This window comes from Aulostomus chinensis, chromosome 17 (genome assembly GCF_037954235.1).
Source record: "Aulostomus chinensis isolate RoL2024-O1b breed Wild chromosome 17, RoL_Achi_v1.0, whole genome shotgun sequence".
In the NCBI taxonomy this organism is placed as follows: domain Eukaryota; kingdom Metazoa; phylum Chordata; class Actinopteri; order Syngnathiformes; family Aulostomidae; genus Aulostomus; species Aulostomus chinensis.
The window spans coordinates 12,455,768-12,480,253 of record NC_141336.1 but is presented as its reverse complement, the minus strand read 5'-3'; the positions used below and the strand labels follow the sequence as shown (position 1 = coordinate 12,480,253).

Here is a 24,486-nt window from a genome sequence, read left to right as displayed (position 1 = left end):
TTTTAATCAAACCTCCACTTTCTTCAGACATCTAACAAGAAGCCACGGAAGTCACTGGTGGACAAGACTGTGGGCGTGGCCAGGGGGCGAGGCAAAGCCAACGGTGTGGCTCAACATAATGGTGACGGCGTAGACCCCGTCACTCTGTTCGAAGTGGTCAAATTGGGCAAGAGCGCCATGCAGGTGGATATGCAGAGACTCAAAATAGCAATAGCCTTTTGGTTCAATTCTAAAAGTGTCCATGTTTAAGATGAACAAATGAAATCTTTCCAGTCAAATATACGTCATTGTCTTTATAGCCTGTTTACTAGATATTTAAAATGAATCAGCACTGCACTCAGGCTTAGTGGTACTCTGATTTAATCAAACCTTTAGGTGAGCTCGTGTAAGTGCCCTTTACTGTTTTGTAGCAATTTAGAACGTATGAATGGATATTTTCCAAATTTCCATTTGTGGGACAGTTGAAATAAAGATTTAATTTTGTGTTTGTGTTCAGTCGGTGGTGGATGAGTGGATTGAGTCATACAAACAGGATAGAGACTTGGCTCTGCTGGACCTCATCAATTTTTTCATCCAGTGTTCTGGGTGCAAAGGTCAGCTTAATCCTCCTTGTGCTTTTGAAAAATTCTGGAGTAATCACTCTGACAGTGATTCAAAATCTCATACTGTCACTTCCATAACCAGGTACCGTTAGGATTGAGATGTTCAGGAACATGCAGAACGCAGAGATCATCCGCAAGATGACTGAGGAATTTGATGAGGTAATTGTTGCTGAAAATATGAGGAATAATAATTGATTAATAATTAAAAGTCTTCAAAAAGTTGTTTGTCAGATTCTTTTCTCTGTCACCACTCACAATGTGTCTGTCATCAGGACAGCGGCGATTACCCTCTCACCATGCCAGGGCCGATGTGGAAAAAGTTTCGCTACAACTTCTGCGAGTTTATCAGCGTTTTGATTCGCCAGTGCCAGTACAGCATCATCTATGACGAGTACATGATGGATACCGTGATCTCGCTCCTCACCGGGCTATCTGACTCACAAGTTCGAGCATTCAGACACACCTCAACATTAGCAGGTAACGACTCCGGCTTCCAGGGCGTTTCATCATCATAATTATATCAAGACATTTCCTTTTACAGCTCATTACTGAACATTAACTAAGAAAATTGCTGTCAGTGAATAGGGACACCTCCATAGTGGTAATTGTATCATTTAATCTTGCAAGTGTCAGGTAATGACAGTAAGTAAATTTGCAAAAGCCCTGTTAAAGAAGCTAACAGTGTCTGAGAGCAATGAAATAAAAACTAGTGAAGTCAAACGCACAAATGTTCTGTAATTGGTCTGCGGAGCAATCCTAAAGTTGTTTGTTTGTCTCGACATAGCGATGAAACTGATGACAGCACTGGTGAACGTGGCGCTGAACCTGAGCATTCACCAGGACAACACTCAGAGACAGTACGAGGCAGAGAGGAACAAGATCGCTGGCAAGCGAGCCAATGAGAAGCTGGAGCTGCTGCTGCAGAAAAGGAAGGAGGTGGGCTTTACACCTGTAATGGTTGAAGTCATAGTATTTGTAAGTGAAGTGCAGAATCTCAAGCATTATTTTATATATTCATCCCGTCCTTTCATAGTAATCCAAAGGTATAAGGCAAACACTTCTTTCTTTTGGATGTCTAATGTAATTGAAATGGCATTAAAGGATGCAAACGCCTCTTGACAATCCAGCGTTGCCTGTATCGCTTGTTATTTCTGTGCAGCTTCAGGAAAACCAGGATGAAATCGAGAATATGATGAACTCCATCTTTAAAGGCATCTTTGTGCACCGCTACAGGTACAAATAACAGCAATCAGTAACTGTTGGTTATATCAGTTGTTGTGGTACTTAACAGCAGCCTGGCAATCATAGGAGAGACCACAGGCTGTAGATTATGTGTCAGATGTTGTATGTCTTAGCTGTTGACAGCCTTATTTGTTGTAAACCCTGTGACGACGGTTGCCTGGTTGTTTTGCAGGGATGCGATCGCTGAGATCAGAGCCATCTGTATTGAGGAGATTGGCGTGTGGATGAAGATGTACAGCGATGCATTCCTCAATGATAGTTACCTGAAATATGTTGGTTGGACACTACACGATAGGGTGGGTCACGTCCATTTTACTCCACCAGGAGTTGATGTATTGACATGTTTGCTCAGATTGAACTGTTTTTCCTATTTCAGCAAGGCGAGGTGCGTCTTAAGTGCCTAAAGGCTCTTCAGAATCTCTATACAAACCGTGAATTATTCCCCAAGCTAGAGCTTTTCACCAATCGCTTCAAGGTAATGCAGCAAGAATGAGAATAGTATCTTCCTTTCCGGCTACCAGTGAAAATCTGCCTATTGATCCCAGCACTTTTCCTGTGTGATTATGTTTTGACAGGACCGTATCGTATCAATGACACTGGATAAGGAGTATGATGTGGCCGTAGAGGCCATCAGACTGGTCACACTCATCCTGCAGTGAGTAACTTTTGATAATTGTTCCATTCATTGCAGCCAGGAATTTTAGAGGATGCTGACTTGATTTTGGTTGATTCCGTATATAATAACAGACAAGTCAAACAATAAGAAGCAAATCTGAATACAGAACCTTTACCTTCAATGCAACTTAAAAATCCTAAAGTTGTGAAAATAATGATAATGATAGTGATAATAATATGAACGAGTAACATCCTACTGAAGTTTTCTTCAGTGTCAAAATAATTCACTTTCGGCTTCGTCCATGGGTAAATTACAAGCATGAACTGGCAAAATCTAATTTAGTGTGTAATATTTATGTATGTCAATCTTTTTGTGTCTTTTTACCCCCCCCCCCTATTTTTTTTATTATCTTAACCTAATAATGCTCCACATTTGCCTAAACATATACTATTCAAGGGCTCAATTTATTGCACATAGGGAACTTGCTAAATCCATGGCATTGTTATACTTCCTTTGTTCCAATAGCAATATGGGATCTGTGGTTCTAAATTAAGGGAAAATCCCTTCATGCTAGACATTTATTGAGATTGAACCCCACAATCTGTCAGGTTTTTTAGCTAAACACATTAAATCTACACCCCATTAAGAAGTATTTGTTAGCATTCGCAGTCACAGTTGATGGAATGGATATAGTATATGACTCCCTTTATTTTTGCTGAATAGCCAAAATGTTTTGACTGTATATTGCAGGGGCAGCGAAGATGCTCTGTCCAACGAGGACTGTGAGAATGTGTACCACCTGGTTTACTCGGCCCATAGACCAGTGGCTGTCGCTGCTGGAGAATTCCTGCACAGGAAGTGAGTCCGTCCAAATCCATCCATCCATTTTCTTCCGCTTATCCTATTAAGGTTCGTGGGGGGGCTGGATCCTATCCCAGCTGCCTTCAGGCAAGAGGCGGGGTTCACCCTGGACAGGTCACCGGTCCATCACAGGACCAACACATAGAGACAGACAACCATTCACACTCACAGTCACACCTACAGTCAATTTAGAGTATCAATCAGCCTCGTCCCCTCTTGATGTCTTTGGACTGTGAGAGGAAGCTGGAGTACCAGAGAGAACCCACACAGGAACAGGGAGAACATGGAGACTCCACACAGAAAGATCCCGTGCTGGAGCTGGGGCTCAAACCTGGAACCTTCTTGCTGTGAGGCGATAGTGCTGACCACTGCTCCACCGTGCTGCCCCTGTCCAAATCTCTTTTCCAATTTATCTTAAAACACATCTGCAGTTGAAACCAATGACAATCTCTCCATTTGTCTTCTCTCTCTACATCTCCTTCAATGCCTTCAGATTGTTCAGTCGTCACGACCCCCAGGCAGAAGAAGCCCTGGCCAAGCGCAGAGGGAGGAGCAGTCCCAACGGCAACCTCATCCGCATGCTGGTGCTCTTCTTTCTGGAGAGTGAGGTAACAAGACACGTCAACTCACATTGTCACTGTTACTAATCGTCGACACTGGCATCTCACTGAGGAAAAAGACGGATTCTAGGATGAATAAAGAGGAGTTTTACAGTCCTGGTCATTTAATAACAGCCACATTTCTCCAGATTTTATTCAAATTTAGATAATTTAAGTCCAGTGGATAATCTTGAATATTACGATGGTGAGCAATAAATTGTTATCAGCCCTGGAGCAACTGGTTTAACAACTTAAAGCTTTTCTGTAGCGGTGGAAGTAACTGATGCCTTGAAGGTTGTTGCAAACATTTCCTACAGGTGCCAAACTTCTGTTGCTTACTTACAGACCGTCTGTCTGTATAAAACCAGCATTGGCACAGACTTTCACCCTCTGACGCATTATTTGGACAGCATCCCCCCTCATTTAGTCATACTTTGCACTGTCATGGCCAAAAAAAGGCTTTTAAGAAGGAAGTCAGACAGACTATTATGATCCTTCAAATAAACTGTAAAGAAAGCCAGTGGGTCAGTGAGGAACGTTTTCTTCCCATCGAATTGATCAAACTGGAGGGGTCCGTCTCAGAAAGAGGTTTTGCAGACCACAAGCTACATCACAATCACAGGACAAGTTTCTGGGGTCAGCTGCTGTCAGGCAGCTCACAGGATAACAGATTCAAGCAGCTTAACCCAAGAGAAACCTTAAAATTGTAGGTTTGACAGGTTGAGATTGAACATAATGGTTTAAAAAGAAAAATGGGCTTGTCGGGACCACAAAGATGCATCAAGACATCTAACTACCTATTATTCCTTATCAGTTATAGGAAGGTAATACCTATAATGTCTTTTGATCAAAAACAAATCTGCTGTTCTAAAACATCTGAATAGTAGTTAAAGTAAAGGCATCATTTATAACAAAAAAATAACGAATATCAGTCTAAAGCCCCTTTCACACTACACCAGAAACGCGGGTCAACACGGGTTTTGTGCACTCGACCGACTCGCCAAGCGACCCAGGTGTTTAGCGGCTCGGCTCGGCTCGCCTGCAGTGTGAAAAAGTCAACCCGCGTCGTCTAAGGTTTCATGCGACCTGCCTGTTGCATCCTGATTTTATCACTGTGCCACCTGTCAGGCTTCGCCTGTTGCTTCTTCAGCTCCCTTCCAGACGAGCCAAAAACTCCATCCTCCTTCACTGCATTAGCGCTCTGACATTTTCCAATCTGCGCCGAGTCTGTATGCTTTACGTACGAGAGAGAAAAAAACAGGCACGCACCCCTCACAGTGGGAGTTCAGACCCGGGTCTTCTGGAAGCTTGAATGCGCCCAAATGCCGAGGAAACGCGGGTCCAAAAACTCGCGTTGACGCGTTTTTCAGCGTGAAAAGGGTATAATAAATGTATATTGTCACAATGAGCTGAGGCGATTCTGGAGATTTATCAAATATTCCCTGCCAACTTGTAAAACTGTGGGGGGTGATGATAAAATGAATATAATACATGTCTGCTTGTGCGTTTAGCTTCATGAGCATGCAGCTTATCTGGTGGACTCACTGTGGGAAAGTTCTCAGGAGCTGCTAAAAGACTGGGAGTGTATGACTGAACTTCTGCTGGAGGAGCCTGTGCAGGGAGAAGAGTGTAAGAGACCCCAAACGCTGTTCTTGTTCCCTTTAAGCTTTATAAAATGCCGTCAGACTTCATTCATTGTATAGCATCCGCTCAGAAAATCTGTGAAAATCTCTCACCCTTCTGCAGTATTGTCAGACCGACAGGAGAGCGCACTGATAGAGCTGACAGTGTGCACCATCCGGCAGGCAGCAGAGGCCCACCCTCCTGTTGGCAGAGGCACTGGCAAAAGGGTTGGTCCCATTCATACACAAGACCCGCTGCAGCCAGTCTTTAAGCATTCACTTTGAGATTTAGAACACATGGTAGAATGAAATTGATGATGCAGGAGGCTGTGCAAGACACCTGACAACAGAAGCTTGAAACCAGTCCAGTTTGAGTGCAGAGAGGAGTCTGTTCCCCTGCCTGTGTCTATACCCTAATTAACCTTCATTTTTCTCCAGGTGCTGACAGCAAAGGAGAGGAAGACCCAGATAGACGATAAAAACAAACTGACAGAGCACTTCATCATGGCTCTGCCCATGCTGTTGTCCAAGGTAAGACATCTCTGAGCTCCAGGCTGCAGCCATCGGCCAGACTAATGGCACAGATTAACAAGTGGGCCGCGTGATTGATTTATACTTCAAAGCAATTGATCAAGATTTCACTGGTGCAGAGGTGAGAAGTGTTATGGAACGTGTGCCATTCAAGAAAGGTCCGCTGGATAAATACTTCACGTTTAAGCTGACCATGTGTAAAGAATGATGCTAATTGGTGGATGAATTGTTTTGTGGGTCACTCTTGACAACTCATGAGTCTGTCCCATTTTGTCATGAGAATGTGACTTTTCGGGAACCCCTTGAGGAAATTTCTTCAAATAGAGCACCACCATCCGCTGGAACTCAAGGACGAACTGAAACTGTAGCAGCTGAATTTCCTGTCTGGTTGTGTAACTCTACCCATGTCTCTCCGTCTCCTCTCCTACAGTACCAGGCAGACTCTGAGAAGGTTGCCAACCTGTTACAGATCCCTCAGTTCTTCGACCTGGATGTGTACAGCGCTGGCCGCATGGAGAAACACCTGGACGCGCTGCTGAAACAGATCCGACTGGTGGTGGAGAAACACATTGAGACCGATGTACTGGAGGCGTGCAGTAAGACCTACAGCATCCTCTGCTCTGAAGAGTACACCATCATGAACCGTGTGGACATCGCCCGCTCACAGCTCATCGACGAGATGACCGATCGCTTTGCACACTCTGTTGAAGAGCTATTGCAGGAGGTATATGGGGGCAGGGGGCGATTACAGAAAAAACACTATGATCCACAGTGGCTGTCAATCCTCTAGCAATCTTGTTTCTTCACACATCTGTCACTTACGTGACAAAAAGTACAGTCTTAACTGCTGTTTTTGAGAGTTTGTTCCTCCCCTGGTTGTTATCATGTCTTGCCTCGATGGCAGCAAGCATTTTATCCTGCCTCTCACTTTTCCCATTTCCGACGACAGGTTGGACGATCTAGTTTGGTTTAAACGAACGCCTACATTTGTGATAGTAGTGTCAGGCTCAGGAATACCAATGCAGAAATTGCCCTGATGAAGACAGGAAACAAATCTGTGTCGGTGCTCGGGCTGACATGTTTTTAAGCACAATATTACAGTAATCGTCTCGTGCTTTTATAGTAACAGGTGTTTGTTGTTTTGCAGGCTGAGGAGGCCGATGATGACGATATCTACAATGTTTTATCGACTCTCAAGAGACTCACAGCCTTCCACAAGTAAGAGTTCCATCTATTCCTAGAGTCCTAGTTCCAGTTTGGTTATGAGGTACTATGAAGGTGAATGAAAGCTTCCACTAAATCAGGGGTGGACAACCATGTGCCATGGAGAGCCATGTGTATGCAGGTTTTCCTTCCAACCCAACACTTTAACAGGTGACCTCACTGACTAACACTCCTCTGTGGCTGAAGGTGTGTTAATCAGTGGAATCACCTGTTAAAGTGTTTGGTTGGAAGGAAAACCTGCATACACACGGCTCTCCATGGCACATGGTTGTCCACCCCTGCACTAAATCATCTTGATCCTTATCTTTCCATGGAACCTAATGCCTTTTCCTCTCTTTTCCTACCTCAGTGCTCATGACTTGACACGGTGGGATTTGTTTGGTAACTGCTACCGGCTGCTGAAGGCGGGCATCGAGCAGGGTTCCATGCCGGAGCAGATTGCCGTCCAGGCACTGCAGTGCTCGCATTATTCCATCCTCTGGCAGCTGGTCAAGATCACCGAAGGGGCTCCCAGCAAGGTGCTGGACACACCTGACTGGCAGAGCTCAAGCAACACACATTCAGATCACAGGGGCTCAAATTTAAGACTGCCATGGCTTAGCCTCAGTGGCCTGCAGGGGCAGGAGCTAATCTGTGCCTCTGGAGAAGTGAACAGCATCAGTGTAGAAATCCATCAGATTGTTGATTCCCAGTCAGGGGAATAACCTCCATCCTGTATCACTTAGCTCTTAAACCCCAGCTGGTTTTTGCAGTGAACCTCAAAGACTCCTTGCCAAAACTCCGTATTTTATGGGAATTGCACACCACTTTGACACACAATAAACAGTGTGACAGTGTATCAGAACAATAAAGGACACTCAGTCGTCTGGAGTGGATCAGTCTGCGCGTCTCTCTTTGCTTCTTATCTCTTTGACTTACTCGACCTACAGCTTCATATCGATATTGATTTCGCCGCTCCAATGAAGTTAGTTGATAATTGATTCAAATCAATAGTTTGATTATCTCGTTAATTCCATTACACAAGGCAGGTCAGTTAGCCTGACCCTAATACGGATTCCTCTTGTAATAAGTGTTCATTATTTGTGACACTAATCGCGTGCGTGTTTCTGTTTGTGTGTTTGCAGGATGACCTGGTGGCTCTCAGGAGAGTAGTGAAATCTTTCCTGGCCGTGTGCCAGCAGTGCCTGTCCAACGTTAACACTCCTGTCAAAGAGCAGGTAAAAACACACACACACCTGATACGAGCGGCTCACACCTTCACTGACACCAGCCCAGCAGAGGCCCAAACTTTTCCCACAGGGAGCCAAAAGCAAACATGCTGCACTGATAAAACAGCTTTCACCGGTGTACTACAGACTCTGTGTGTCTGTTTATTTCTTACATCACTTGGACCAATTGACATTGCTGCCTTATTAAAATATTTGAGTAAGAACAATTTAAAATAAGTGATCCTATATGAGGAAGGAAGGTCTTTACCTCACAGAAAATAAAACGGCATAAACGGTGATTTAGAGTATAACTTCTCTAATTATATTAACAATTTTTATATCTGTGCCTTACTATTATTACTATGTTGTTGCCCCCCCCTACATCTGGTTGGCTATATTCGGTTTAAACGAACGCCTACATTTGTGAGAGTAGTGTCAGGCTCAAGAATACCAATGCAAAAACTGCCCTTATGAAATTGCCCTTCCCATTTTGGGCAGACGTACTCCAAAGACACACTTGAGATTTTGCAGAATCCCAACTGAGCTGAACCTCCACTTGATAACCTTTTTCAGAACACGAGTGCAGCACATAAAATCAGCTTGTAAAATGCAACAGTAAAAGAGTAATATAATGTCATCAGAAGAGGCAATTCGGATAAAACTGTATTGGTGAGTCAGCCGTCCCTCCAGAGCAGTGTAGTATCTTATTACAAAAGGAAATAAATGGGTGGGAATAATGTGTCATTTAAAAGGTCGACAAGAAATTCTTACTTTTGAATGATGCTCTCGTCTCCTTGTCTGCACAAACGGGCAACATTTTTGTTTGACAAAACCCAGGAATGTCTGGTGATCCCAAGAACTCTCTGAAGTTGTTGAACAGCGTAACTTCTCATTTCCTTTCTGCACTCTGCTCAGGCATTCATGCTTCTGTGCGACCTGCTGATGATCTTCAGTCACCAGCTTATCTCCGGGGGCAGAGAAGGTCTCCAACCGTTGGTCTTTAACCCAGACAGCACCCTGCAGAATGAGCTGCTCAACTTTGTCCTGGACCACGTCTTCATCGACCAGGATGACGAGAGCCAGAGCATGGGTGAGAGAGAGAGAGAGATGACTTGTTTACGAATGTAGCTCTTTGGAAAGTTGATTGTGTACGTGAACAGATTGGGTAGGCAAGAGGAATTCAGATGGAGGAAGACTAGATTTTTTTTCTCTCTGTCGGTGTTACTACTTGTAGAGGGAGATGAAGAGGACGAGGCCAACAAGATCGAGGCTCTTCACAAGAGGAGGAACCTGCTCGCAGCTTTCTGTAAACTCATCATCTACGACATCGTAGACATGCCCGCTGCTGCCGACATCTTTAAACACTACATGAAGGTGATTGATCACGTGTACTGGGCATTAATCTCCACATGAGCGACAAGAAATAATAAGATAGTGTGAAAAGGAGAAAAAGGCAATGATGTTCAAATAAGACGATGAAGATGAGGATCAAAAATTGTATGTTCAAGGTGATTTCAGAGATGTTGTCGATGACGGAATGTGTGTCAGATTGGGCCAATCTCAAAAAAGGAGTTGTCTTAATCCAGAGTCCAGAGCAGGTCATGACGCTGTTTGTCAGATCTGCATTTCTGATTTCCTTACGTTGCTTACTGACACAGTTTTGCTAAATGTAGATCAGGATGACGATAACGATAACGCAAGCTGATAAAACAGAATAAATAGAGTAGAAAAAGTGTCAAAATGGAGCAGTTGGGATATGAGTGTTTATATCAATTCAGGATTGTGTGGTCTTATAACAAAATTGTAGTTCAAAATCTGTAATGCAAACTTTTACAAATTGTAGACAGCTTAGAAATATCCTCTTTTTAACTGTTATGTTTTCATGCTTAAATTTAATACACGTTTTGAAATATGGTTCATTTTCGATACTTATTCATATTCATCTCAACTGCATTTGTCATTTGGATGTGATGATACCGGCTTTTAGAGTCTGAAAATGTGTGCAGACCTTTTTCATACTTGAATTTTTATTCTGAAAGTCCAGTGACCTCACTTACACTGAATTGCCTTGCGTATTGCAACTGTTTTGTGTTCTTTCCTCAGTATTATAACGATTATGGTGACATCATCAAGGAGACTCTGAGTAAAACCAGACAGACGGACAAGATTCTCTGTGCCAAGACCCTCATCCTCAGTCTGCAGCAGGTGAGACAGTGTTTCAGAAAAAAGCCATAATCAGCCATGTAATGTGAATCCCAAAAAAAACTTTGTTCACGGGCCCTGTGTGTGTGTATGTGTGTGTGCGTGCGTGTGTGTGTGTGTGTTACAGCTGTTTAACGAGCTGCTGCAGGATCAGGGTCCCAACCTCGACCGGACATCGTCTCATGTGAGCGGCATCAAGGAGCTGGCCCGGCGCTTCGCCCTGACGTTCGGACTGGATCAGATCAAAACCAGAGAAGCCGTCGCCACACTGCACAAGTGAGATCACCAGTGCTCCAGACTTCAGGGCTGTTGTCAGAGTTCAAGTCAGGAACTGCTGGTGTTCAACTTGCTGATGTCACATGAGCATCACAGGAAGTGGGATTAGAAATTTATCAGGAAATATGCCACTTTTTTTGAAGGGGATCTTGGATCAGGTTGCAGGATTATTGTGGCCAAACCATTTCACGATCAAAGTACTAAGGCCAAATCTGACAGTTTAAACAAATTGATGATAGTCTCGGTCAGATCCATCATAAAATAATTCCTTTCCCTCTGAAAAGCTTGTATATCATGATGCTTGAACTTTTGGTTCCGCTAAGTCCCCAGCTACCGGGAAAAGCAGCCGCTGTAAGGTTTACACATAAAATGATAAACCAATCAGTACAATTTGTGTGTTTATAGCTAACAAATGTGCAAAGATCACTTTCCTTGCCACCCTGTAAAAATGTAAGCACCAAAGATGTCAATTTTGGTGAGATTTCGTCAACACCTACGAAACGATCAACCTTACAACAAGTAAAACGTTCTCTTTTTGTACTTTAACATAAAATCATGTCAACATCCTACAGAACTAAGAAAGAGAAAATAGTTAGTTAGATGTATCTGAAAGTCTGTCACCCTCTTTTTTCACCCATTCTTTTGTGTTCTCTCGCTCTCACTCTGGTGTCAGGGACGGAATAGAGTTTGCGTTTAAGTACCAGAATCCTCGAGGACCCGAGTTTCCTCCCATCAATCTGGCCTTCCTGGAGGTCTTAAGTGAGTTCTCCTCCAAACTCATCCGCCAAGACAAAAAGACAGTGTAAGTACTCCCTTCCCTTTTGACATCATCTTTAAACAAATGTCTTGACAGCGTAAACATGAGAATGAAAAGCTACACGGCCGCGTGTCTCCTCAGGCACTCGTACCTGGAGAAATTCATGTCCGAGTCAATGTCAGAGCGCCGGGAGGATGTGTGGCTGCCGCTGATCTCCTACAGAAACAGCCTGCTGACAGGAGGGGACGAGGACCACATGTCTGTCACGTCAGGCTCCAGCAGCAAGACCGGCTCAGTCCGCAGCAAGAAGGGACGACCGCCGCTACACAAGAAACGTATCGAGGGTGAGCAGATGCACACGTGTACGCAGATGATTGTCCCCGGGTTGTTTGTTTGTTTTGGCTGCTCTGGAACAGTTTGTTTGTGCATGTGTTTGTTTTCAGAGGAGAGTAGTGTGGAGGGCTCGTGGATGATGCGAAACGACACCTTACAGACACCGGGGGCGTTGCAAACTCCTCAGCTCACTTCCACAGTCCTCAGAGAGAACAGACCAGCAGAACACTTGCCAGACCCCGACTCAGAACCCGGCTCAGAAAACGACTTCGTACACAAGTCAGTGCAGGCCTCTACTACACTCTATACACACACTGAATTAACATTCAACTAGTTGTTCATCTTGAGAGTGCGTTCACGCCCCGTCTGCCCCTCTTCAGTCCTCAGATGCAGATGTCGTGGCTCGGCCAGCAGAAGATGGAGGAGGTGAGCAGGAAGGACCGGACGGCCATGAACTACATCAAGTCACGCAGCAATCAGGGCGTCCGGCAGACTGTGTAAGTGTGTGCTACTAAACACACACGTTCGCGCACACACACACTCTCTCAATCACCTTACACAGCGTGATCATGGTTGATGTCAGACCTCAATGTAAAACCAAATCTCCGTGACTCAGGCGCGGGCTTATGGAGGATGACGCCGAGCCAATCTTTGAGGATGTGATGATGTCATCGCGGGGCCAGTTGGAGGACATGAACGAGGAGTTTGAAGACACTATGGTGATCGACTTGGTCTGTATCATCCCTGCCTCCAAGCAAACTGTAACCACAATATTCCCCAGAAGCTCTGACAACGATCATCTTCACGTGTCTCTGTGCTGTTTTGCCTTCGTAGCCGCCATCGAGGAACAGACGTGAAAGGGCGGAATTAAGACCGGACTTTTTCGACTCTGCAGCCATGATTGAAGACGAGTCGGTGAGTACAACTTCAAACCGTTTTGTTGAGGTATGTAAAAACAGGGTTCTTATAGTCATGAAAATCTGGAAAAGGCACGACAATGTCCAGGTCTCGAAAGTGTTTGGAAAAGGTCCCGGATGTTTGTTTCAAACATCGCTGAATATTAACGCATAGATTTTATTCTGAAATGTCTTTTGTTAATATTGATTTCCTTACCTGTTTATGTTGTATTAAACTACATAGCTTGTCACTAATTTTGATTAAATATATGCTGCTTAGTTTGGCAGGAACCTTTCATAGAAAAAGTTAGGAAAATTTCCCTCAAAGACATGGACGTATATGAAATGAAGAGCCAAACAGAATCAGTCCATTAATCGATCAGAACAGGAAATAGAATTCACAAAAGTTTTGACAGTTGTCATTTTAAAGGAAAAAACTCTACTGCTTGCATCTGTAAAATTGGTTTGGTTTCCTCGTTTCTATGATAGTATACTTTAGTCAAGCAAGCCAGGAGAGGACGAAGAGTCAAAAGAACTCTTTATAGCGTAGAGACAGAAAATGTACCTTTCTTCGGGTTCACAAAAGTTCGTAGAAAAACACACGTCCTAAAATGACATAAAATCACTTAGGACCAGTGTTGGGACTAACGCCAAAAAAGTAACTTTGGCAGTAACTAAGCAACAGCGCCTGAGTTGTTCTTTTCAACGAGGGAGTGCTACTGCTAGACAGGCTAAAGTTAATCAATCAATCAATCAATCACTTTGAAACATCTTAGCGTTTGTGTAAATAGAGACCATATTGCTTAGCAGAGTTCAGTTCAGTGATGAAAATGCATGTCCAGTAGTGCAGAGCTTACAATGTTGACAGTTCTGAACTTTGTTTTGGTAACTAAGTCGTTACTTTTCATAGTAATGCTTTACTTTTTGGTTTTAAGAACTGAGTAAGTAACTGAGTTGCTTTTGAATTGCAGTAACTAGTAACTGTAACTTATTACTGTTTCTCAGTAACTAGCACAACACTGCATAGGACCACAAAAAAAGAAGAAGATTCCATTAGTAAAGAGGGTTGTGTTCAGAACCTGCTGGGACAACCCTGTGGAACAGATTTCTTATAGCAACATATCACAGATGTTACTTTTATCGTGTTGGTCGTTTTCTGTTAGTTCCGTTTCAATTCATCCGCGCGACAAATTTCAAAATTTTAAGTACAGTGACACAAGACAAATATTAATTGCGATATGAAATGCGACTCCCTGATGAGCGTCCTGACAGATCGAAAATAGGGATTCAAGTACTGACACATATTTTTGGAGTGTTTTAAAAATGCAATATGTACATAATACAATAAAATGTACAATCTCAAATCTATCCAAGATGAACCCTAACAGCACAAGATGGTCCCAGTCATTCATTCCGTCTGTCAAACTCTGTAGTTTCTTTAGCCATGTTTGATTTGCGTTCACCAGACGATTTGGGATCAAATCACTTGCAGGCCTGTTTGTTGGTCGGTGGTCTCACGTTGGGTCCACTAGAAGCTTGTCTTTTGGGCCCTCTAGTGGTTTTATGAAAGAATACACTGTACCTGACAGCTGGATGCTGGGCTGCAGCTATGGTCGCCCTTCCTAACAGTTTGTTTTTCTCTCTGTCGTTGCAGGGGTTCAGCATGCCCATGTTCTGATCTGGGACAGCGTAACGATCCTAACGATCGGGATTCTAATCAGGAGTAAACAGATGGGGGGTGGGGATGGGGGTGGGTGGGGGTTTGGGATGTCAAATCCAGATCACCTGCCAATCACACTCTTAAGAAGAAGAAAAAAACATTGTTTAAGTACTTTCCTCTTTCTGTAAGACATGATGGAAGGATGTTGGATGGATCCCACACCGGCTGGAGTTCCGTTCTGTTCCCTCAGATGGGCCAGAGGATGCAAAATCTATTCTAGATTATTGAAGAGCTTTATCCTGCTCCTCCTCTTCCTCCTCCTCGTCTTCAGCCTGTTGGATTAGCTCTGATGGTTGAGGTAAACCTGCAGCCGACCCGTGGCTGTCACACAGATGTACAGTTGTTTGGTTCTGCTGCCAATCGGCGGTGCAGAGCAGTGGAACACTCTGTACAGGCCCCCCCGCCCCTACCCCAAGCCCTCCCACCCCTTTATTGGTGTCGCACTTTGATCTGTCTGGTTAAATGGAACACAGATGGGATCTCAACACTAAATGTTCTGTATCTTTGCTCTTAAGACCACCTGCCATCTTCTCTCTCTCTCTCCCTCTCGCTCTCCCTCGCGCTCTATGTTCGCCATCTAAGTCCTCATATGTGGTGGTGCTGCCGGTGTGTGTGTGTGTGTGTAATATGTCAATGGTGGAGCACATGCACACAGATCAACAACCAACTCGGAGGAAGTGATGTGTGTGTGGGTGCGCTTGGTGCGTGCGTGCGTGTGTGCGTGTGATGTCAAATCAAGTGTTGTCGGTGAAGCCACACCTCCTGAACCTCAGAGAAGGACCCCCCCCCCCCACCGCCACCACATCACTTCCACCCTCTCCCCCGAATAACAGCTTTTTGAAGTTAAAAAAAAGGAAAAAAAACACTTTTAAAAAGACAACAAACATATTTTGAATTCAGTAGCTTTAGTACTAAAGTTTTAAATCAAGTGTGTTTTTGTTTTTGTCTGTTTGTACAGCTTTTTCTTGAATATGTATCTTGTTCGTTGCCAAATTGTGGCCTACATACTTATATCCCCCACCATCCCTGTCTCATATCTAATGGTTACTAAACTCCGATTGTTGCTGTGGAACACCAGCTCTCAAGCGCTGTATGGTCTGATTGTAATCACAGTTCAGTATTAGACGACTGCATTTGTTCATTTTACGGCTCAAACAGTGTCGACTGTTCCAGGAAGGTAAAAGATTTCCAGTTATCTTTGTTCATATCCGGTGCAGTGATGGGTCTTTTTCGTTCCACATGTATGTTTGAATGTGTCCGGCCATATCTACATGAATCAGTCATACCACACGCGTGTCCCATTGGCTGGCTCGGCAGTTCTGTAAATATCAGAGACAATTGGATCTTTTCTGCAGTGCAGTTGACATCAGTTGCCCAAAAATGTTTTAAAAGCCTGTTTTTTTTTCTTTTCTTTTCTGTGAACCTAAATTCTTTTTAATAAAATAAAATCTGTAATCAATTTATGGACCAGTGTTCGTGTGCGTACACCTTCGATTGTACAGCAACTGTTTTTCTTTGTCGACTGATGTTTCTTTTTGACCTTTTAAACGGTAATTAATCCATTTAGAACTCATGCAACATTCATGTTTCCACCGCTAAGAGCTGAGGTATTCTTCCAGGAAGTCTCATCCACGCTGATGGAACGCTGTGATGTCATTTCATATCCAAGCAAACGGACATGGAGATGTGATTCTTTTTATAGTTCCCATTAATTGAACATCCTGGTCATTAATCTTAATCCTTGTCGTTTGTTGATTTGATTGAAAGGAATTAAGGCGAATACTTTAGAACCTGTGTTCTTAACTTACTCACCCGATGGAAGTTCCTCGCCTGCTACTGGAGAGTGAACATCAAACTGACTTCAGCGATTAACTCATTAGTGATGAGTTTACAGCATTTCAGAGCTGTCATTTAAGATTACTTCCAGTCATGATGTTCATTAAGCATTCGTTTGCAGGTTATATTCATGAATCATTTCGTCTGAATTGGCAGGATAATTTCCAAAATGCCAGTTTAAAACGAAGACTTGTTGTCGGTAAAATGAATACAAAACAAATCTTTTAAATCAAGAGTCGGGACCCAGTGTTGAAATTTATAAATCTTCACACATCATTCAAAGCAGTTGTCCACATCTTACTGAAACTAAATCTGAAGGAATGACGTCACCAAAACCTGTACAATCACAGACACACATCAAGCTACAGAGTCCCAGATTTATTTTTACAAATGGCAGCTCAGGCGGCCGGAGAGAGAAGGCACAGTTTCAGGCTGTGAGAATTCAATCACTTGGTAACTAAATGGAGGATTTATTTTTCAAAAGGGAGCACAGCAAACTAGAGTAGGTTTGTATTTCTCTCTAGAACCATCAAGGTGACGGATGCATAATCTTTCCTTTAGCTGCATCGAATCAGCACTATGTCATCTGTCCCTTCACGTACAACCTTGTCCTCCAATGTAACAATACAGTAACAGTAGCGACCAATATGGCCGCCGCTGATATGACGAATCAGTCAAATGAATGAATCATAGATGTTTCCAGAAAGGTACGTTGTGTTTTCATTTCTGTGGTGAAGATGTAAAGATATACGTCTTGATTTTGAACCCAGCGTGACAGCATTCCTTCAACCACCCCAAAACTTCCTCACGATTCCCTAAGTGAAATACAGAGGCGTGACGTGTTGAGGCGAGGGGGCCGCTGCTGACAGAATCAGGGAGTGCATCTTCACACGCTGCGTTCAGTGGAGTGGTTCCTGGCCCGGTTCAAACCCACAGCAAGAGGGGAAAAATACATGAAATATGATGACACACATGAAGACACATCGCTGCAGGTGGTCTGAGTCAACGTGATGGAGAGCCTTCAGATAGTGTTGGTGTGTGTTTCACAGAGGAATGTTGGCGTGTTTCTTCCAAGGGTTGACCTGCTTCTTACTGGCCAGCACCTCCAGATCTCTGCAGATCTTTTTACGGGTGGTAGACGGCTCGATGATGTCATCCACGAAACCTTAAAAATATGGACAGCCGGTCGAAATTGTGTCTGTATTATATAAAAACCACACACACGACAAACAGCTTGTTTCACAGAGTTTGGCTTCTTGAGAAAAGACGTACCTCTGACAGCAGCAGGGAAAGGGTTGGCAAACTTCTCCACGTACTCAGCCTCAGCCGCCGCCTGGTTCTCCTTCCCTCTGAAGATGATCTGGACAGCACCCTGACAGAAAGAGAGAGGGACACACCTCAAACACTGTGATATCACAAAAGAAAGGAGGGACAAAGCCTCTGTTTCTCCATTGGTTCTTTGCTACAGTAAAAGTACACAGAGACAGAACGGGGATAACGGATCGTTTTGGCTCTTCTCAGTGTATTTTTCACTTGAACACAGAACAACATTTGAAGATAAAACATGTAGATGGACTCGGTTTTCTTTGGTGGTTGAAATCTCCAAATTTCTCTTTTTCCTTCTCAGGTAACAAAACGTCCAGCAGCACCTTAAGCTTGCCTGCAGGATGCAGAAAAGTGAAGCAGACACAAGGAGGAGCGCCAATATTTTCCCCTGGCAGCCAAACCAAAGAGGCTGCCTGCAGACTGAGGTGTCGGCAGATGTTTTTGTTTGTTTGTTTTTTTAAATGGGCCTCACGCACCAAGGCTTTGACTGATTACCCAAAAATGCCCGATAAATCACGACTACCTCTATTTACCATCTAACCAAATCACGGTGTGATGATGGTGCTTATTACAGCACTACTGCGGGATCTTGTGAAAGGAGCGTAGGAGAGAGAATGAGGGTGTTTGTACCTTGGCACCCATGACCGCGACCTCAGCTGAGGGCCAGGCGTAGTTCACGTCCCCTCTCAGGTGTTTGGAGCTCATCACGTCATAGGCGCCTCCATAAGCCTGCAATCCACACAAATACACAATGAGATTCCCCCTCTGTAACAGCACTTAAGTTTTTCTCGCCAATCGAACTGCTTCCTGTTCTTCCATGAACCTCCATCTGTTCACACACACCTTTCTGGTGATGATGGTTATTTTCGGGACCGTGGCCTCAGCAAAAGCAAACAGCAGTTTGGCTCCGTGTCTGATGATGCCTCCGTACTCCTGAGCAGTACCTGTCAGGAGCAGTCAGACAGACTTAATGCACCATAAATGCACCTGTGTGCTTTAAGGTGCAACCAGTGTCCTCGTCCTACCTGGCAGGAAGCCCGGCACGTCCACAAAGGTGATGATGGGGATGTTGAACGCATCACAGAAGCGGACAAAACGGGCTCCCTTCACCGACGAGTTGATGTCCAGACAACCTGAAGATTTAGACAAGGCAGTATTTTAAGGTGCTGACACGTGACATGGAGGCAGTGGCTGGTGCACATTTAGAAGAGAGAGAAAAACAACAACTACATTTTGCACAAAAATATTCATATGAAATCTAGAAAGCAACGTAATGCAACAAAAAGAGATGCATCCAGTATTTCTAGTCTGGGACTAACAGCCAGTTATTATGTGGAGTCCCTAGATCACATGACACAAAATCTCTCAAGCAAAAATACGATGTGTTTTGTCGTCAATTAAAAAAAAAATTTAACTTCATGTAAAACACAAGAGGCAATAAAATGAGGCGTCATTTATTCCTGGGCTTGTGCTAAGATCTGGTACTGATTTGGAGTCACGTGACATGGAAGCTGTTGGGGGAAAAAAAAGAAGATGAAAATGCAGCGTGTTGCAATTTATGAATCATCTGCAAACTGGTTGCAGTAATAACGGTTTCAAAAATGTACCATCACAACAAATAATGGCCTCGATTCTTTTTGAATCATCTTCTTATTCACTCTGTGGGATCCATGTGATTTTTGGACTCCTCCGTCCCTTTACTCACCAGAGGCCACTTTGGGCTGGTTACCCACGATGCCTACGGTGCGTCCATTCATGCGGGCAAATCCCACCACGATGTTTTTGGCGTAGTTGGGCATGATCTCGAAGAAGTCTCTCTCATCTACGATCTGGACGGATGACACGAAGAGGAAAACTGGGTCTGTCACCTCAGGATTTCAAAAAAAAGACTTGACTTCTATTCAGACATCTACATAAAAGTTCTGATTTTTTCAGTTTAATCGTAAATTTAAAAAAAAAAATTGGGGAAAAAATGAACAGAAATGTAAATCTTAATTACACACTGAATTTACTGTAAAGTTGAAAAAAAAAGTCATTTTTTTGGGGGGGGGGGTGAACTGATTATCAATACAAGCTCACATTATTATCATTTGTAGTTATGAAGATGTTAACGTGTGTGTGAGACGGACCGCGTGAATGATGTCCAACATGTCGTAGGCTTTCGTGGACTCAAACGGGACGATGGTGTCCAGCGATGGTACCAGACGATCGCTGAGTGAGGGCAAACACGTTGTCAGATATTTGTTGAGATAAACCAAAACCTGACGCGGAGATGAGCTGTTTCAGGAGAGTGCGCTGGTTGATCACCTGGGGTCGTGACACTCCCTGATGGGTGGGGGATCCTGGTTGCTGAGCGGGAGGAAGTTGAAGAACTCCCGTAGGTTGAGCAGCGCTTCAATATCGTTCTCAAATGCACGGTGAGCCACGCCTGAGTAGCAGACAATGATTTTAGAACCCCAAGAATTTAGATCTTTAAAAAAAAGGAGCACACCGGCTTTTTGGGGAATACGCTCATTTGCTAACCTGCTGTAAGCTAATTAGCGGTTAGCTGGTCATTGTGGGTCTCTGGGGCAGAGGAGAGAGGGGAGTCCATCTTGTGTGGCTCTGGGGAGGATGGTAGATAAGCGTTTACCCCCAAAAAGTTGGCGTGTTCCTTTAAGAACAGGAGGGTCCTTGTCTTTGTGCAAACTAGCCAGCAGGATCAGAAATCTTGCATCAGTTTTCAGACATTTCCTGGGATCCAACTGGGATAAAGTACTGAATAAAAAGTGGTGCTTGCAGCTAAACGATGACATAGCAGCTACTAACCAGACACGGTGGTGTGTGTCTTGGCTCCACCCAGCTCCTCTTGAGTCACGTCTTCATTGGTGACAGACTTCACAACGTCTGGTCCTGTGATGAACAGGTAGGATGTGTCCTACACACACACACACACGACAATTTAATTCAGCTATGTGGATGATGATAACCGAACAATGCCGGGGCGCTTTAACAGCACCTAAATGGAATGCTGCCATCACTGATGGAGCTTTGGGCTGCATAGCACTTTTTCTTATCCACCTGTCAATTCTTCCTACTTCTTCAACATGTTTTGTTTTTTTTCCCCACCATGAACATCAAATACTTCATACGGATGAGCTCAATAATGGTGATGTCTTCTTGTCGCCACTTAATCTGACAGCAGGGATGTATTATAGTGACCCGGCTGGGACAATCGTACCTCCTCCATGAGGGCTATCAGAGGCTGAACTGGTTATAGTGGTCATCATCATCTCCGGGAGATCATATTCAGCCCCGCACAGCTTGTGTGTATCAATTTACAGTAAATTGAGGGGAATCACATTTACTGAGTGCCTCAAAAGCAGGCAGCACCTTTCCCAAAAATCTCTGATATCTCCAACTCGATGTGCTCTGAGAAAAATACATCATGAGACAGAGGGCGGTTTGTTTTCTAAAAATAAAGACGAAGAAAATAAAACCTACATGATACAAGCTCTTAATATGGTCTATAAAGGTTACATTGAAAACAGATTATTGATGATAATGACTATAAATATCAGTATTCTACACTCTACTTAATATGTTTTAATCACATTAGTTTTTGAGTTGTGTGTTTAATGTGCTGCACCTTGACCATGAAGGTGAAGTCTGTGAGGGCGGGGGAGTAGACGGCCCCGCCAGCACAGGGGCCCATGATGAGGGAGATCTGAGGGACGACCCCTGAAGCCATCACGTTCCTCTGTTAGCAGAAGAATTGCTTGGTTTTAACAGTCAGTTTTGTTTTCATTCATTAAAAAAATAAATAAATAATCGCTCTACTGATATTTCAAATCCACAAAGACAGAATGAGCCCATGATGCAAACCGCCAGATCAACCACACCAGGAATATATCCGCATATCCAGCCAGAGACTCCACGCCCTCCTGGATCCGAGCTCCTCCAGAGTCATTCAGACCGATGACTGGGGCTCCGACCGTCATGGCCTGGTCCATGATCTGAGGAAGAGAGTCAGACATCCCTGAGTGTGTTTGAGGAAGAACCTGTGACAAAGAAGCCCTGGCAGTAATATTCTATGATCAAAACTAACTATTTAATGAAGAAAAAGACATATTCAGTTGTGTATTTCTGTTCATTGCACCACTATTTCAGTCTCCCAGTCTGGTTTACCTTACAGATCTTCTGTGCGTGAGCTCCAGACAGACTGCCACCAAACACCGTGAAATCCTTGGATGAGCGACAAAACAAAGGGAGATTGTAGCAGTGAGATGGTTGTGACGGGAAGAGTGGAGTAGCACAGAGTTCCTCCACATCTTACCTGACTGAACACATACACCAGTCGGCCGTTGATCCTGCCTCGGCCTGTCACCACGCTGTCACCTGGGAACTAAGGCGGAGAAAGAAAACCATATGATGGTCAGAAAGAGTCAAACATAAGAGGAACTGGCATCAAGTGGACAAATGTGTAACCTTGTTCCTGTCTTGTTCCATCCCAAAATCGGCGCAGCGATGCTCCACAAACACGTCCGACTCCACGAAGGACTCGGGGTCCAACAGGAGTTCTACTCGCTCTCTGGCTGTCAGTTTACCCTGTAACACAACGAGTTAGTCATCTACTGCAATACTTGATACGGTACCATGCAGGTATACGTTAATGACTCCAGCAAACCAGATTTGTTATACTTGCATTAAAGTATGCATGTACTCCTTCCAATACAAATACCAGGACCAATCAAGCCTCATAGGTGTCTGTTATAGATTTGAGTTTGTTAGCTAGCTTTGTTAGTTAGTTTTTAAATTACGTCACTGTGACAAGTAACATGGCAGATATTGTCTAAGAAATGTAAAAATGTACGTTTAGGATGTAAAAAAAAAATATTTGGAAATTCTCTACTGTGACCTCTTGATATACGTGTGTGTTATAAAATTAGCTAAATCAATGCAGGTGTACTTTCACAGTGACTGTGTTGCTCAATGCACATGGGACAGATTAGGATTGGCTATTGTTGACAAATAGAAGCGTTACCTGAGGAATCCTTGATAGTATCTTAAATTATAGTTTCTACCTGGATTGCTATGCTCTCATGTCAACACACTTCTTTGCGCCACCCCAACGACGCTTGACACTGGAACTGTCATCTTCAAATAGCATTCACGAGTAATGTATCTAATATGCAATTCAGGGAAATATTGTTAGTATTTTTATTGATTTCACAAACTTGGTACACATTTAGTACTCGAGTCTGGCGGTACATTGCCCAAGGGCACTGTAACTCGTTTAAAACCGTGTTAGGCAAGAAAGGGGGGTTAAATTATTGAAGTAAGTCGAAATATATCTGCAGCTATGGTCTTGAGTGCCCTTGAGCACTCCAGCTGCTACTGTAAACAGCGAATGTGTGCTAACTTTACCCTTTTATGTTGGGCATCAATTCTCTTCTGACCTCCTCCGACTAGCGCCGCCTTCCGTTTCTTCTCAATCCTCTCCTTAACGGACAGGTGGCTGACCGAGTACCAGCGGCAGCTGCGGTGCGGGCTCGTGTGCGGTACTGCTGTAGCGGCTGCCCCATGTTTCACCTGCGCCAAACTCCTGAACGATATCCTCAACCCATTTATCAAACCACAGCTACTTCGAGCCACACTGAAGGCCGCCATCATGGCTGCGCGAGTGTTCGGCTGACAGGCGGGAGGGGAATGAAAGGCAGAGATTTGAGCCAATGAGAAATGGGGGATGTTCTCTAACAGCCAATCAGAATGAAGAAAATCGTAGAATCGTTAAAGAGCGGTGGTGTGGGAGGGGGTTAACGTGGACTGAGAGTTTTATGTGTACATTGTGCCCTGTTTTTTTTTGCGTAGGTACGCTATGTGCCCGAAATAAAGCCTGTCAGGTACATTTCAGTTTAGGACCTCCCTCGCCATATGGCAATTCTGCGTCAAAATCATATTTTAATTGAGTGTGATGTAAACATGAAAACAGCATGTGCTTTTTGCTTGGTTGAGACTGTGGGGGGAGGGGGGCTGTGACACGTCAAAGTATTCTCAGTATTTTTCTCATAAAACTCAGTAAAATAAGTATTGATTAATTACGATTTATGAGAATAAGATCAAGCCAGAGAAATAATGCGTACTGATTTTTTGTCTTTTACTTGGCTTTTATAAACTTGCGATTTAAATTCATTCCCACTATTTCAACATGATCATGGTCTCCCCACTGGCTTTTTCGAAAATGTTTATGTTTTGTTAAGTTGTTTTTCCAGACAAGTTAGTACTCTTTGATCACCAAACTCATTCCCTCAGACAAAAAAGCAAAAAATACATGTGCTAATACTTGGCAAACTGGCCCTTAAACAAGTGTTGCCAATACCAGACAAGTAATCCTTTTTTGCCTTAGGGAGGGTATTGTTGCAATTCAAAGGATATTAAGTGTTGATAAACAGAATATACTAACTCTAATCTTTTCAGGATGCATTATGCATGTTGCTTTTTGAACGATTTGGTTCCACCTATTGCTGTTTCACTAATTTTAAATATTTTTCAAAAATTATAGTCAGTACAAACAGTTATAACACTGAACCAAACAAAGTGAAAAAGTTCAAAAAGAGGCGTTCTGCACAAAAATAATGTGAATTATTCGGACACTA

The 24,486-nt window shown here is 43.7% G+C and overlaps 2 protein-coding genes across 2 annotated transcripts in view; one reads left to right on the top strand and one right to left on the bottom strand.

Moving 5' to 3' along the window:
• The window catches only part of stag1a (STAG1 cohesin complex component a), a 47,699-nt gene extending 31,535 nt beyond the window's left edge, over positions 1-16,164 (top strand). The window contains exons 4-32 of the mRNA XM_086182108.1: positions 28-183; positions 497-593; positions 685-761; positions 875-1,079; positions 1,387-1,538; positions 1,762-1,835; positions 2,017-2,140; positions 2,221-2,319; positions 2,420-2,499; positions 3,211-3,318; positions 3,815-3,929; positions 5,432-5,549; positions 5,667-5,770; positions 5,981-6,073; positions 6,504-6,797; positions 7,221-7,291; positions 7,647-7,815; positions 8,422-8,514; positions 9,421-9,595; positions 9,740-9,879; positions 10,609-10,710; positions 10,835-10,983; positions 11,657-11,785; positions 11,882-12,084; positions 12,184-12,352; positions 12,454-12,570; positions 12,690-12,804; positions 12,908-12,988; positions 14,624-16,164. Coding sequence (XP_086038234.1) covers positions 28-183; positions 497-593; positions 685-761; positions 875-1,079; positions 1,387-1,538; positions 1,762-1,835; positions 2,017-2,140; positions 2,221-2,319; positions 2,420-2,499; positions 3,211-3,318; positions 3,815-3,929; positions 5,432-5,549; positions 5,667-5,770; positions 5,981-6,073; positions 6,504-6,797; positions 7,221-7,291; positions 7,647-7,815; positions 8,422-8,514; positions 9,421-9,595; positions 9,740-9,879; positions 10,609-10,710; positions 10,835-10,983; positions 11,657-11,785; positions 11,882-12,084; positions 12,184-12,352; positions 12,454-12,570; positions 12,690-12,804; positions 12,908-12,988; positions 14,624-14,647 — 3,633 coding nt within the window. The 3' untranslated portion in view covers positions 14,648-16,164. The remainder of the gene's footprint in view (positions 1-27; positions 184-496; positions 594-684; positions 762-874; positions 1,080-1,386; positions 1,539-1,761; positions 1,836-2,016; positions 2,141-2,220; positions 2,320-2,419; positions 2,500-3,210; positions 3,319-3,814; positions 3,930-5,431; positions 5,550-5,666; positions 5,771-5,980; positions 6,074-6,503; positions 6,798-7,220; positions 7,292-7,646; positions 7,816-8,421; positions 8,515-9,420; positions 9,596-9,739; positions 9,880-10,608; positions 10,711-10,834; positions 10,984-11,656; positions 11,786-11,881; positions 12,085-12,183; positions 12,353-12,453; positions 12,571-12,689; positions 12,805-12,907; positions 12,989-14,623) is intronic.
• A 612-nt stretch (positions 16,165-16,776) lies between these two features.
• Positions 16,777-23,518, bottom strand: pccb (propionyl-CoA carboxylase subunit beta). Its single transcript, XM_086181990.1, has 15 exons — positions 23,258-23,518; positions 22,319-22,438; positions 22,167-22,235; positions 22,019-22,075; positions 21,733-21,846; positions 21,480-21,590; positions 20,660-20,768; positions 20,159-20,279; positions 19,981-20,062; positions 19,557-19,680; positions 18,877-18,984; positions 18,695-18,795; positions 18,482-18,580; positions 17,798-17,897; positions 16,777-17,690 (listed from the first exon to the last, which is right to left on the bottom strand). The coding sequence occupies exons 1-15, from the start codon at positions 23,501-23,503 to the stop codon at positions 17,569-17,571; spliced, it is 1,683 nt and encodes a 560-aa protein (XP_086038116.1). The 5' UTR covers positions 23,504-23,518; the 3' UTR covers positions 16,777-17,568.
• Positions 23,519-24,486: the final 968 nt, after the last annotated feature.

Coding starts and splice junctions, on each gene's coding strand:
- pccb (XM_086181990.1), bottom strand. CDS start 23,503: ATGATGGCGGCCTTCAGTGTGGCTCGAAGTAGCTGTGGTTTGATAAAT. Junction 22,236..22,318: donor TGGAACAAGACAGGAACAAG/GTTACACATTTG, acceptor TCTCCGCCTTAG/TTCCCAGGTGACAGCGTGGT. Junction 17,898..18,481: donor TCGCGGTCATGGGTGCCAAG/GTACAAACACCC, acceptor TCTTTCTGTCAG/GGTGCTGTCCAGATCATCTT.